This window comes from Hippopotamus amphibius, chromosome 4 (genome assembly GCF_030028045.1).
Source record: "Hippopotamus amphibius kiboko isolate mHipAmp2 chromosome 4, mHipAmp2.hap2, whole genome shotgun sequence".
In the NCBI taxonomy this organism is placed as follows: Eukaryota; Metazoa; Chordata; class Mammalia; order Artiodactyla; family Hippopotamidae; genus Hippopotamus; species Hippopotamus amphibius.
The window spans coordinates 16919187-16933093 of NC_080189.1; the positions used below are offsets into that span (position 1 = coordinate 16919187).

The 13907-nt window shown below is 40.2% G+C and overlaps 1 protein-coding gene across 2 annotated transcripts in view; it reads left to right on the plus strand.

Moving 5' to 3' along the window:
- The window catches only part of DGKI (diacylglycerol kinase iota), a 456175-nt gene that overhangs the window by 395377 nt on the left and 46891 nt on the right, over window positions 1–13907 (plus strand). For both annotated transcript variants that reach the window (XM_057733401.1, XM_057733402.1), the window contains one exon: window positions 11399–11424. In XM_057733401.1, coding sequence (XP_057589384.1) covers window positions 11399–11424 — 26 coding nt within the window. The remainder of the gene's footprint in view (window positions 1–11398; window positions 11425–13907) is intronic.

The window sequence follows — 13907 nt, forward strand, 5'->3', positions numbered from 1 at the left end:
CAAGCATCACAATCAGATAAGAGGGAGAAAATTAATCCTCTTAGTGGGATGCAGGTTTTGCTGGAATATATCTTAGAAATGAAATCAGTGCTGTCAAGATAGAGATGGTCCCTTGCATCTGCTTCACAAAGATAGTTGGGTCCCATCCCTACTTACCTTTGACTGGTCTAAATCTTGCTCTGCTTGGCTAATCACTCAAGCTGGAAAAACTGCAGTTTAGCTGATATGTATCTTCCTTTCTTCTCCTTTTTCTTCTTAACCTACCTCTAGTCATTGACCTCTCTAGCCAAGCACGTAATGATACTCTGTGCCTTTCTTTGTGCAAAATGATTAATAAGAAATTTTGCTCTGTTCTTTCTGTAATTGTTCCTCAATTTGATCCAGGGAATTAACATATTAAAATCATAAAGATGTACTGAATCCCTGACTCAGAAAGCTCTTGCTGTTTTACAGGTAGGAAGGTAAAAGGTAAATCTGGTGGGTGTTGGCAGATGTAGGCACTATTAATGAGCAGAGGGGTGGAGAGGGGGGAGAAGTGTCTCTAGAAGCCTATGCTGTGAAATTTTAGCATGTCTCCCATGTATCTCTGGATTATTCTGGTTGTGTTAGTGAAGTTTAGTTGTTGAAGAGGTTTTGGATGTTCTTTGGATGGAAGGGAATAAACTTGGCATGTGGGGAACCATAAACCATCAAAATGTTATGGATGGAACAGAATTCTCAGATTTCCAACTAAAGGACACAAGGCAAAGCCAGAGCTTTAGGAAGTATGAGGGCAATTTGTGAAGAAAAGCACTTTTCTTGAGTTTCCTTATAGGCAGAGAGCAGTGCATAGGGCCTCTCGGGGAACTGCTGAGTCTTCTTTAAAAACAAAACAGAGAGATTTCTATTTTCTTCCAACAACACGCTCTGCCTTAGGGCATTAAGGAAAGCAGGTCAGAAGGTAAGGAGAGTCTTTTGTGACAAAATCACTTAAGCACCATTCTAAACCTGGGAAAATAACTCCATCTCCCTCTGCACTAGGGAAGTTAGAGTGAGTATCGTTATGCCAATATAGGAATGGGAATTTTGTTTGTTTTCAGTGGCTGTCCTAGAAGTGGGGACTTGGGCACACAGGGGAGCCCCTCTTATTCCTTTGTCTTCTGTCCCTTGGGAGCAAGCCTAGGCTGGTGCAGGGTCACAGCACTATCTGTCTTTGTGCAGTTGGTCCTCTCTTCCCTGAAACAGTGGCTGAATCTTCCTTGAGGACTTGACACTGAAATCTCATCAGTTTGGTAAATAGTGTAGGGTGTGTTGGACAGGATTCAAGCTAGAAAAAGTCGGCCTAGATGCAAGGGATGTTAGCTCTACAAAATGATGCCGTGTCTCTCCTTGAGGGCCCAGGTTTTGTAAGCATCAGGATTAAAATTTAGTCAGGAGTGGCAAGAACCACCCCTGGGGATGCTGGCAAATGTCCCTGCCGACAGCCTCTCTAACCACTCACCTCCAAAATAACCCATCTGTCCTTTCGCTTCTTTCTCAAACTCCCACCAAGATCTCTTGTTTTCTCAGTGCATCACCTTAGAGGAATAATTTGATTAAATTCATTTAAAGGATGAGTGATAGTTTTGAAATCCTTCCAAAAATATTTGCTCGTGAGTCTCAGGTTGGAGGGCTGTTGACGGGTTATCACCTGGTGTGCTCAGAAATGGGGTCAGGGATGTGAAGGGGTGCATTTATTGCTGTTGGAAATGGGAGGGTGTGTCCACAGAGCGTGGAACTTCTCTCAGGGACCTCTGAACCCACAACCCTGAGGAGAACAGGACGAGGAATATCTCTACAATGTAGAGATATTGGAATTCAGGGAAATGGGGACCACGTTTTACCTTTTCCTAACTTTTCTGGCTCTTGTGCTAATCACCAAGCATAAGAGCAAGTACAACAGCAGACATTGCTTTACGACTTTCTCCAGTGCTCTCTTTAATGGTAGCCTCACCAGATACCCCCCTTGGAACCTCCTTAAAAGCGGGATGAAATGTTCTAAGTTGAGCATCCCCCGCGACTTCCAAACTGGAGTTAAGCATACAACAGTGGTTGATATCCAAACATTGAATTAACTGAGTTATGCTCAGAGTTTGTGGAGCTCATTTTCACTTCTTGTTCTTGTACCATGATTTATTTGTATCAATTTATCATATGCTCATAGAGCTCCTTTCCTACTTTGGGTTGTTTAATATATTACTTAGAAACTGCCCTGTCCTTGGACATAGAAAAGTTGGGCAGAGAGAGAGAGGCTTTTTTTTTTAAGGTGTTGTTTCCCATGCCAGTGTCTTGAGCATGAATTCCCTCTTCTGAGAAGTGGATGAGGTGGGAGGAGATTTTGATAGGAAAACTTCTAGAATATATTACAGTTATCTTCAGGAGAAGTGCCAAAGCAGCTCCCAGCTCCACCTATTTTCTCTTCCGTTTTCTAATGCGGGATTCAGACATCCTTACTGCATTTCACAAAAATAATTAGCTGTGGGTAAGCCCTTGCTCAACTGCCTTGGCCCCACAGGTAGATGATATCCTGAATCATGTGATATGTGAGATGCTCTTTTGTATAAGTTTCTTGTGTTAACACTGAACATAGCACTCCCGTGATTTGCCCTCACAATTTAGAACTTCATGTTTCAGTTTATGCTTAAAAAAAAAAAAAGTCCATATGCACAAAACTCCAGATGGATTGTGTCTCAACAGGAGTTTTTGGCTAGGGCTCCCAGAGTCATTAGGCTAAAGCCGACAGCTCTTTCTAAAAGGTATTCCCTGCTGATACACCCTAGCAACACTCTGCAGGTATATCTCCCTTGATCAGATTTTAGAATAACATGCCTTTTCTACTCCTTTAATCCCTTTTTAGAAATTAGGCAGGCAGCAATATTGCAAAGACTGATTTGTAACATGAACGATCACATCTTTTTTTCTCTGCATGATTATACAATGTCTGATGCATGTTTTTGTTGTTGTTATTGGTATGTCTTCTTCATAATGTTAAAGTATTTCCCAGGAGTGTTCATATTTTACATAATAAAAAGGGTGGTGGTCAGTTTTTCATGTTGAATGAACTTGGGTCAGTATTAGGTTCTTCCTAGAACCAGTATTAGATTCTTGTCATCTCTCTTTTTTAAAAATCTCTTTCTTCGTGTAGCCAACACCCACTTTTGCCCATTTCTCCTCATCTCTAACCAGGCGTTTGGAAGAAACGCCTTCCCCTCATTTTGTTCCAGTTCTCAGGGATGAACAGTAGGTGGCAGTAAAATTTCAAGCTCAAAGGGCGTGCAGGGGCTTCCTTCTCACCCTGCAGACTGATTAAGGAGGGTGTATAGAAGAAATCAAATCATACAAGCTAGTGGTAAAACAGTGCTGCTTGCAACGCACCAAGTATAACTATATACAGGAACTTACTAAAAAGGATATTTCAAGTGCAGCTTATGTGGAGATCATCGGGTGTATATTTGGATAGGAGAGTCTTAATAGGAAATTATTAGCATGAACAGAATTAGAGGAAATTTGCAGAAAGTGAGGAACTCCCCTAACAGCCCTTATTATTTGAGTTCTGGGACTTATTTCCCTACCTCCACACAAATGCCCATCTCTCTCTCCTTCTTCCTCTTTCCACACCCCTCCCCTCTGTTGGTGGTGAATGTTACCTTTGAGGCTGTTTGGCAGTCCCTGAATGGGTTTGTGACCACTTGAATAGAGAAAGTGTTTGTCTTTCTCTCATTTCAATGCCACTTTGTGTGGTTGCTGTAACTTTCATCTCTTGCTCTCATTCTCGCCTGCTCTCTTACTGTATGTGCTTTGTTCTTTGTCTTAATAGCAATATTCATAATTAGAGGGAGGAAAAGCAAACAGAGAGAGGATTGTATAGTTGATGGAGATTCTCATTGCTAAGGGATTTCTGGTTCTATTTTATCTTGTTGGCGATGCTTGGGGGCTGGAGTGATGGTGGTGAAGATGTCACCTAGATCTGTGATCTCACTGTTGCTCCCTCAAGCCCTCAAAATGATGTCATAGGCTGGGCATAGCAGCCCCTAGGCAGTGCATATTCCTGAGGGAAGCTCAAGGGAGAAAGCTGTTGCCCAGAAAACTATAGCCATACTTTGAGACCGTATTAAATCATCCCTTGGCTGGCTTGATTTAAATGAAAGTTCTTAGCCCATCAACAGTTTCAGGAAATAAACTGAATTTGTGTAGCCTCATCACCTCAAGCTAAAACCAAAGAAAAATAAAGGTGGTGTTTCTGCCACAGTGGTGTCCAGCTGAGAAATCAGTTTCCACTTGGACCATTTCTCAAGAGTTTGTTAACAGACAACTAGCAATAATGGTCCAGCCAGGAGACAGAGTCCAACCTGGGGAACTTAGCCCAGACTTGAATGTTCTCGGTGTTCTGCAGTAGGAACAGGTACATCAGCACACGATGGGAGGCTGTGTGTGTGTACAGAGATACTGGATTTCACCAAAGTGTGAGAAAGGTGGATGAGATAACCCAGTGAGCTTTCGGGGCTGTGTTCAGGAGAGGGAAGGAGAAATAAAATAGAATGACAAAGGAAGGAGGGAAAGAACATTCAGAGCTGATATAAAGCTAGAAACCAGATGCTTCTCTTTCTCTTCCTGAGTAAGGTGGATGATCTGCTCTGTGTTTCTGGGAAGTAGTGTGTTTGCTGTGGTTCTCATCCCAAAAGCTGGAGGGTAAAGAGGAAAGTTAGGTGTGAAAAGGAAAACTGGTGAAATATATGTAGAGAGAGCTGCTTTCGGTGTGTGGTCACAGACTGCCTTGTTCACGAGGACTTCACAGCCAAGGATGTTTATTTGTAGTGTGCTGGGCAGAGTCTAGGGGTAGCACAGCTTCTAGATGACCCTACCATTCCTCCTGTGTTTTCTATTTTAATTGTTAACCAGGAAATGTAGGGCCTTAGCTCCTCCAGCCAGGCCTGTGGGTTGCTATGAATGTCTCAGAGCTCCCCTACCCCATCCCCAGTCTTATAGAAATAATCCATGGCAAGTATTTGCAGAATATGAATCTCTACTTTTGTGCCTTTTCAGGTGCCTCTTACACCTGTCCCATATTTTTATGCCAAGCTCACCTCTGTGGTGACCCCATTTGCTGCCAACTCCCCACTGGGTGGTGGTTTAGAAATTCTAAGTGGAGGATATATGTGTTGGGGACACTGGAAAGGGAGATTGACATTCATTTGTGGGTGATTCTCTCCAGAAAGTGATAGACCCATATAGGTGGGTCCCCAATATTCATCTACTTTATCTTTAGGAAAGACTCTGTAATAGTGGAGGGAAGAAATGATACAGATAGTCCAAGGAAGGGCCAAGTAGGAAAGCCATGGATGCTATCAAATTAAAGCCATGAGATGAAAAAAAAAAAAAAAAGCAATATATTTTATAGAGGCTTAAAAAAAAAAGTAGATTCAGGACAGTACTACTCAAATAAAAAAGATGTGTTAGGAAGAGCTTGTAGATTTAGAACATATTATGGAGGTTGCCAAGAAAATGCAGGAACCTAAAATGTATTGCAGAGCATTTCACCACATCGTAAAGGCTGAACTAGTCATGATGCCCATCATCTAAGATCTAGGTTTATTGATTAAAAACAATAAAACATCACAAGTACTGCGATATTTCTTAGCCTTTCTCTTTCATAACTAGGGCACTTCTGGGCCCTTATTGTTACTATGTTGCTGGTAGAAAATTGAGCACATTTTTCAGTGTCCCAAGCCTTGTGATTGATCTGCTGGAAAGATTAGAGGCCTTGAAGGAAAACTTGCTGATGGAAGGCAGTCTGCACAACTGTTTTTGTGTTTCTTAGCGATTCCTTGTGTCTTAGTGATGACAAGGTCTAAAAACAGTGCTGTCCGATAAAGCAGCCACAGTTGATGTGTACTTGATGTCTTATCCCTTCAGATTCTTGATATCTGCATACATTAATTTTATAAAATGAGTCATTCTGAGATGTTATAGCTGTATTTAAGCAGATAATTTCATACTTTCTTATTCTTAGAAACATCCCTATTGCAGGGGAGAACAAACTCATCTTCTTGGGGACCTTGGAGGTATTCCTGAAGCTGATTGTCTCAAACACAGATTTTTTTTTTAACTTTGTTGCTTTAAGAACTCAAGTGACTTTCATTTTGGGATCCATAATATGGCTGTGCCAGTTTCAGCATAAAAGTAATATCTTAAAAATATTTTATGGGACTTCCCTGGTGGCGCAGTGGTTGAGAATCTGCCTGCCAATGCAGCGGACATGGTTTCAATCCCTGGTCCAGGAAGATCCCACATGCCACAGAGCACGTAAGCCCGTGAGCCACAATTAGTGAGCCCATGCGCTGCAACGACTGAAACCTGTGTACCTCAACTACTGAGCCCACGTGCTGCAACAACTAAAGCCTGCACGCCTAGAGCCTGTGCTCCACAACAAGAGAAGCCACGGCAATAAGAAGTCCGCGCACCACAGCAAAGAGTAGCCTCTGCTCCCCACAACTAGAGAAAGCCTGTGCTCAGCAACGAAGACCCAATGCAGCCAAAAAATAATTTTTTTTTTTACCAGTTAAATTATATAATTCCCCTTCTAAAAATGGTGTCTTATTTTCCTGAGGCTTCCGTTACTTTCAAGTTCCCATGTGTACCCTAGCTTGAGAAATCTTGCCTTCATTTAAAAGGAAAGGAAAGTATGAAGATCAATTAAACAGGGTTAATATTGGGAAGGGGACTTTCACTAGCAAATGTTTAAATTAAAATTCAGATAAAAATAAATCAAAATGGCTAAAAAGCAAAACACTTTCACAAAGCAGATTTTTGAAAGGATGAATAAATGAATGGATTATTTAATATAGTTTTAATTGTTATTCACTTCCTCTTAATCCTTTTTTCCCACTGCAGTGGTGACACAGTGGGAAAGCCTGCAGGTTTTTTCTATAACTTAGTAGTTCAAAGATCTGCTTTTTTCCTCTGCTGTCGTCTTTTTAGCTGGTTTTTAATCGTGTTTCTTCAAGTTTCTGTTCAGAGACTCTATTTCCTTCCTTGTTTCTTCCTCCCTTCCTTCCCTTATTCCATTTATCCATTTCATGGAGATCTGTTAACAGTTTTTACCTGCTTCATACTGTCATCTTTTTGGTATGTTCCCAGCCTGTGTTTTGTTTGTCAGAAGATCCTTGACCTGCTCTCTTCTCGGGATATTTTTGTGTGGATGTCATACTGGTTCCTTTTTGTTCATTACTCATATTTGTATTGGCGAGTTCTTTTTGGAAGTGCTAGTTTGGATGAATAATTAGGGATAGTGGGTTGGTGTGTTTCTGGAAGCTTGACTTTGGATCTGTTGTCTTTAGATTCTTTCTTAGCAGCTCTCTTCTCCAGGATTTGATTTTGCTACTGAATAGCTCAGAGCAGAGGGCCTTCTGTCATAGGTTTTGTGGTCCATGGTGTAACTCATATCTCCTCAGTTAAGGTTAAAACACTCTCTGTCTCCCTGAAACTTGGTCTAATTTTACTATACTTAGTAGCTCTTCTTCATGTATAATGATTCTGGTTTAGGGACATCTTCTAGTTTAGCCAAAGATGATGTTTCCTTTTCTGTTTCTCATTCTCCCTGTTATTTTCCATGAGTTTCAAAAAGAATCAAAGAGCAGAGATACTAATGTGGAGGTTTTGTGGTACTAGCCTATAGCTTGTCTTCTGCCTTTATTCTTGCTGTTTTGTAGTCTGCTCTCCACAGCTGCCCAATCAAGAGCACAGATGAAAATGTGTGACTTCCCTGCTTCAGAACTTTGCTCTGTGTAGCTTGGAAGAGAAATGACAAGCATTTCAGATTGCTCGGCCCCTGTATGAAGCACCCCTCCCTCTTATGTCTCTAGTCCTGATGTTTATGACTCCTTTACATGTGAGCAACACTGAGTTGCTTGGGTATCTGATAACATGTTATGAAATTTCCTATTTCTGCCCCTTTTCATATGCCTGTTGCCACCACCTGGAGTTCTTCTTTTTCCTTACTTAATAGGCTTCTACTTATCCTTCAAAGCCCAGCTCAGATGGTTCTTGCTTTTTGAAGCCTTCTTTTACTTTTTTTTTGGAAGAGAATTGGTCTCCCTCTCTTCTGTGCTACCTCTTTACTCGTACATGTTTTGATTATTGCATTTTTTTCGTTATACTATAATCATTTGTTTACGTATTTTCCTCCTTTGCTAGATTATGAGTTCCTTGAAATTGATATCTTGTTTCTTTTTTTACCCACATCACTTGGCACAGGGCCTGGTACTTTAAAGGGTCTCAAGTAATAATTATTATTCAGGTTTGAATCAACATAAAGGGTAAGATTCGAATCTGAATAATAATTATTCAGTTTTTGTTTTCGTTGTCTCTGCTGAATATGAATGGAATGTAAATAGAAAGGTAAAATAATACCAAAACAAATAAAACAAAGCAAAATCAAGTGTAAATATCCTGTAGCCCATAATAATAAAAGACTAGTGATGAGGAAAGAAGTGAGGAGGAAAATTCTAAAACCTGGAGCTGTTTAGACACTAGTAAAGTAATAGTCTGCACTGTGAGAGCAGCTGGGTTCTCCAAGATAAAGTGTATGCGGAGGAGAAATGAACAGGTTGGGCCAAAATCTCAAGTCTTTCAGGTGCAGTGGAGGGAACAAACAGGGAGCTTTCTTGCCTTCCTTATTGTCAGATTGAGGAAGATGATCTCTTCCTAGGAGTCAACCTCTCTGTTTTAAAAATAACTACTTATACTGCTGAATTCACGATATTTCTTCTCTCCTGAGCTAAGTTCCAGAAGACTTTTTATGCCCATTTCCAGCAATAATGGATTGATGTGCATGTCTCGGTGGAATAGTTTAGTGACTCGCTCCGGTGCAAGGTGAAATACTGAGTGAGGATTGAAATACTCCATATGTCTTAAAATTCCACAAACCCAGGCGTGTGGGAGACATTCTGCACAGAAACTCAACATGACTAATCCTCAGAAAACAGTCTGAAATCGATAGTTCTTCCCCACTGCCTGGACATACTGCAGAAGGCGTCCCCTTGGGGCTCTCACGGAGCCATCTGGAATTTTTCAGATTTAATATTAGTGATTTGCTTTTATAGAAAGGCACCAAAAACCCTTCCTCACAGGCCTTCCACCTGAGACATTTAGTCGTCCATTGGCATGGATTTTCCTTTATTCCTATAGCTCTGTGAGAAATTAATTGCAAACCATCCAAGACATGCTTTTGCTTACTTTGCCATCAAAAAACACCAGGGGTGAAGATGTTTCCTGGTTGCTGACTCTTTTTTATGCCCTAGGCAGCTTAAGAAACTCTCTATTTTCTTTTTTTAAGTTTTTTATTTTTATTTCATATTGGAATACAGCTGATTAACAGTGTTGTGTTAGTTTCAGGTGTACAACAAAGTGATTCAGTTATACATACACATTTTTGTATCTGTTCTTTTTCAAATACTTTTCCCATTTAGGTCATTACAGAGTATACAGTAGGTCCTTGTTGGTTATCTATTTTAAGTATAGTAGTGTGTGTATGTTGATTCCATTTCACTTCTATTCAGTGCCCTCTGCCCCTTTGTTGAATGGTGGGCCTCTCTGTTGCGGGGGGAGGGGAACTGGATGTCTTTTGGCTTTGAGAATGCCCACATTGTCACTAACTTGGAGCTTCAGATCACTCCCTGGACCCTTCCCTCACAGCTGACCTAGGAGCTGGCAAACTTGAAGGTAGTTTGAAGGTGATGCAGTGATTTTTGAGGAGCTCCAGACTGTGTCTGAATCTGAACTCTAGTGTATGGTGCGAATATTAATGCAATTTAATCAGGAGTACACTATGTTCTAAATAAGACATGGTCCTAGTTTCCAAGGACCTCCCAACCTAGTGGGAAGACTGGTGTGTGAAAGTGTGAAATAGGGGGACTCCAGGGAGACAGATCAGCTTCACCCAGGGGAGCCCAGCGATGTCTCTCAAGCAGCCGATACCGCGGTGTTGAGTTAGTGGGATGTCAGGTTCCCTCCCTCTGCTCCCTGTGACCCAGATGCCAATTTTCTCTCCACCAGATCTGGGGACCCTCTGTAGTTTTAACATGCAAAAGTCTACTTGAAGAGACCTATAAGGTTGAAATGATTTCACTCTTTGCCACCCAATGGAGGTTAAAGGCTGTCTCACCATTAATCCTGTGTCTTTGTTCTGTTTGTTCACATAATGGACAAAAATATTTCTGATCAGTAGATAAAGTAAAGTGGTATTGGGCATTCCAAAGTCGCTAAAATTGTCTTTCAACCAGTATGCACCCACTGAATCATTCTTGCCCCGTTTTTCATCATGTCTCATAAGTGTTAGTTATATTATGACTGTATATAAATATTAGTTATATAAAGTTTGGTAGCTTTATTACCAAACTCATACATTTGCCTTTGGTCATCTCCCTGCTATAGGCTCCAGCAGGCCCATCACTTAGAGGAGAAGACCCCTCCCTTCTGGTTTCTTGCCTTTCCCTTCAAAATTCTGAGACCTCTGAATATAGTATTATGCATCTCTCTCTTCTCCCAAGAAAAGCATGAGTTGGTAGTCAAGACTGTATCTTTCAAGCTTGAGTGGAATTCATCCACAAGGATGTGTTTCTATTGCTCAAAGTAACTCAATTGTCAGCTGAGAAAGAAAAGAAGGTTTTTATTGTGAGGGGGTTGATATGATGATCCGTTGGCATCCTCATATTGTAATTAGACCTGATCCTCAAATGCTATGCGAGAGTCATCGCTTTGTAAGAGTTCTGGGGGACCCCAGTGATTGCCCTGTTGCCTCATCCTGACTCTCATAGGTTTAGAGAGACATAGGGCCAGCACGTGGAGGATCTACACCATGCTCACCCAAACATTAAATCCCACTAAGAGCGGAAACGAAAAATAATAATGATTAGGGCACGTGCCATTTCTTTTACTTCTGTCTTATTTTTTATTGTCCAAGTAGATTTCTTTTTACCTACAGACACTTAATATAGTGCTTGTTTACATTCCTGGCATTTTCTCTGGAGACCTGACCTTGGGTACTAGTGACCTCACAGGATTTCATCCATCACATTTCCATGAGTTCTTTTTTTATGTGTGATAAATCCAGATAGTTTAAGTTTGTTTCAGTCTTAAATCACTGTGCTGATAGACTATTTTAGTAACATCTACCACTCAACCAATCCAGGTAAGCTTTGGGAGTTATTAATTGGAATATACCATACAACCAACATGTTAATTACACCATCTACTATATTGAATTTCTATGTAACTGAATTTTGGGGGTGTAATTTCTGTGAGCTTATTCTTGATCATTGTTGTACTTATAATTATCAGTATCACTTACAAAAGATTTATCTTACTTATTATCTCATTTTAGGTCACCAGTCTCTTCAGAAGATCACGGTAAGAATCTGTCTTACTTATACTAATTCAGAATTAAAAGTTGAACTGTGGTCCTTTCATTTCATTGTCAGAGGGAAGAATTATTTAAGAAAATGCCTTTAAGATGTTTGCCTTGTGTTTTTGCCTTGTGCACAGTATGAAGCACTTTTAAAAACTTAATTCATCCTAGCTAAATTTGGTACCTTGTATTATCTTCAAATCTGTTACAACTATTTTGGTTGACAAATATTTTGAAGCTTCATGTATTCTGATTTCTATACCATCTCCAGGTGCAGTTAACCCTTGAACAATGAGGGGATTGGGGGCACCAACCCTCCATGCAGCTGAAAATTTGTGTGTAACTTAAGAGTTGGCCCTTCGTATCTGCAGTTTCTCTGTATTCGCAAATTCAACCAACTGCAATTCCTGTAGTGCTGTAGTTTTTACTATTGAAAAAAATCCCTCATATAAGTGGACCTGCACAATTCAAACTCATGTTGCTCAAGGGTCAACTGTACTTTGTGTGACTTTGGGCTAGTCCTGTAATCTCTGAGCCACAGATTTCACCTTTAAAGCGGGGATTAGTAGTAGATATTTCCAAAAGTCCCTTCCAGATTGGACACTGAGATTTGCGGAGGATGTTATGAATCTGAAATGAAGCTAATTGGTAGTGGTCTGAGTAGTTATGCAGTTGAGGTGAGTGTTTTATTCTCACCTATGACTATGGTAAGAGATGACCGTTTTATTCAAAGGATAAAATGTGTAGTTTTGTCTAAGCTTTGGAGTTGTACATTTATTCAATCATTCAAAATGTTTTATTAAGTGTTTACAATGGGTCAGTTATGTTATATAATCATGTTATACAAATATGCTACACAAGGCTATATTCAGGGAAAACGTGATGTGTGACACAGAACTTTTCCCCTCAAGGAACTTGATGGGTCCCCTTTTGGGGAAGGGGGCAGTGAAATGACACATACCTACTGCAGTACAAAGTGAAATGCGATTAATCTTTTATAAAAGGGGGATAAACCAGGACTCTAAGAGGACCACTGACATTCCACTTCATGCTGTCCCTAATTCAGCTAAGGCACCATTATCTATTTAGCCAGCCAAGTTAAAAAAAAAGAAAGACAGCTGTTTTAAGCTTTCCTCTTCACCCTCTCATTCCTACCTGGTTGCTAAATTCTATCAACTCTGTTTTTTATACTTCTTTTATCTCTGTTTTCTTTTCCATCCCCATTCCTTTCGTTTAGGGTCTCTCCGTGTCTTACCTGGACCTTTAAAATTGTCTTCTGTTAGCTATAGTTCTAGAATTCCTTCTTTTATTTCACTGTATACCTATATATCACCAAACTGATTATGGTAAAAATCTATGCCATTGCCTATAGGATGAAGTCTTTTCAATAGACCAATCATTGTATTCATCTTTCCAGTATTGAACTTAAACATGGAATAGAAAGTCCTAAGTGATGGGATCTTTGTCTTCCTCTACTGCTTCTTGCTTCTTTGGGCATCTTTCCCCTGATCTCTATGCTCTGTACTTTCACTATGCGGCACTAAATCTGATTTCTGAAACTCACCATGTTTATCATGTTTGCCTGCTTTTGTCTAGACTGTTTGGACAGAAGTCACTCCTCCTTTTTGCCCTAGACAGTTTCTACTTCCCATTTGAGACCTTGTTAGTCATCTCATCCTCCGTAAGAGCTTTTTGCCCTACTTAGCATTGCATTACATATTTTTCTTCATTCTAGAATTTAACTTAAAAATTTGATGCTTGATTTACCTGTCTCCCCTTCTAGGCTGTGAGTTCTTTGATATAGATCCCAACAAATAGCAAACATTCAAGAAATGCTCATTAATTGAGTACCATAAAGGGGGGAGGGGGAGTTTTTAAGCAGGCCTGTTCTGCTGCCCTGTCATAAGGTCTCTCCGAATATTGGAATGAAGTTGTATCATGTTCTATGAAAAATCATGGGGCAAATTATGTTCAGGCTTATTAAGTCAGAATTAAGAATCGACCACCTAATGATGACCTACTGTTATATGTTATTTTGCTCATTGGTGTTGATATGGCTAGTTTTTTTATTGCATCTTTAGAGGTCCTTGGATTTTCAGGTTCAGATGATAAACCAGAAACTTGTGTTTGGTTTTTATTTTGAACTAGTGTTTCCTTTAATGACCTTTGTTTGCATTTGCCTTCCTATCTGTAGGAACTTATCCCCCATTCCAGAATAAAGGAGGATGGGCCTTCTGAATTACAATTCTGTCGTCCGCTAGGGATTCTTAAGGGTTATGAGCTATCAGTGAGCAATATCGATGTTCTGGGGAGTCCTGAAAGGTAACAACTACCAGGAAGACTTGTTCAGTATTTTTTTTTTTTATATAATAGTTTAAGAATGCAAGATTTGGATACAAAATTCTTTTTTTTTTAAGCTCTTTATTGGAGTATAATTGCTTTACACTCCTGTACCAGCTTTTGAGGTATACCTAAGTGAATCAGC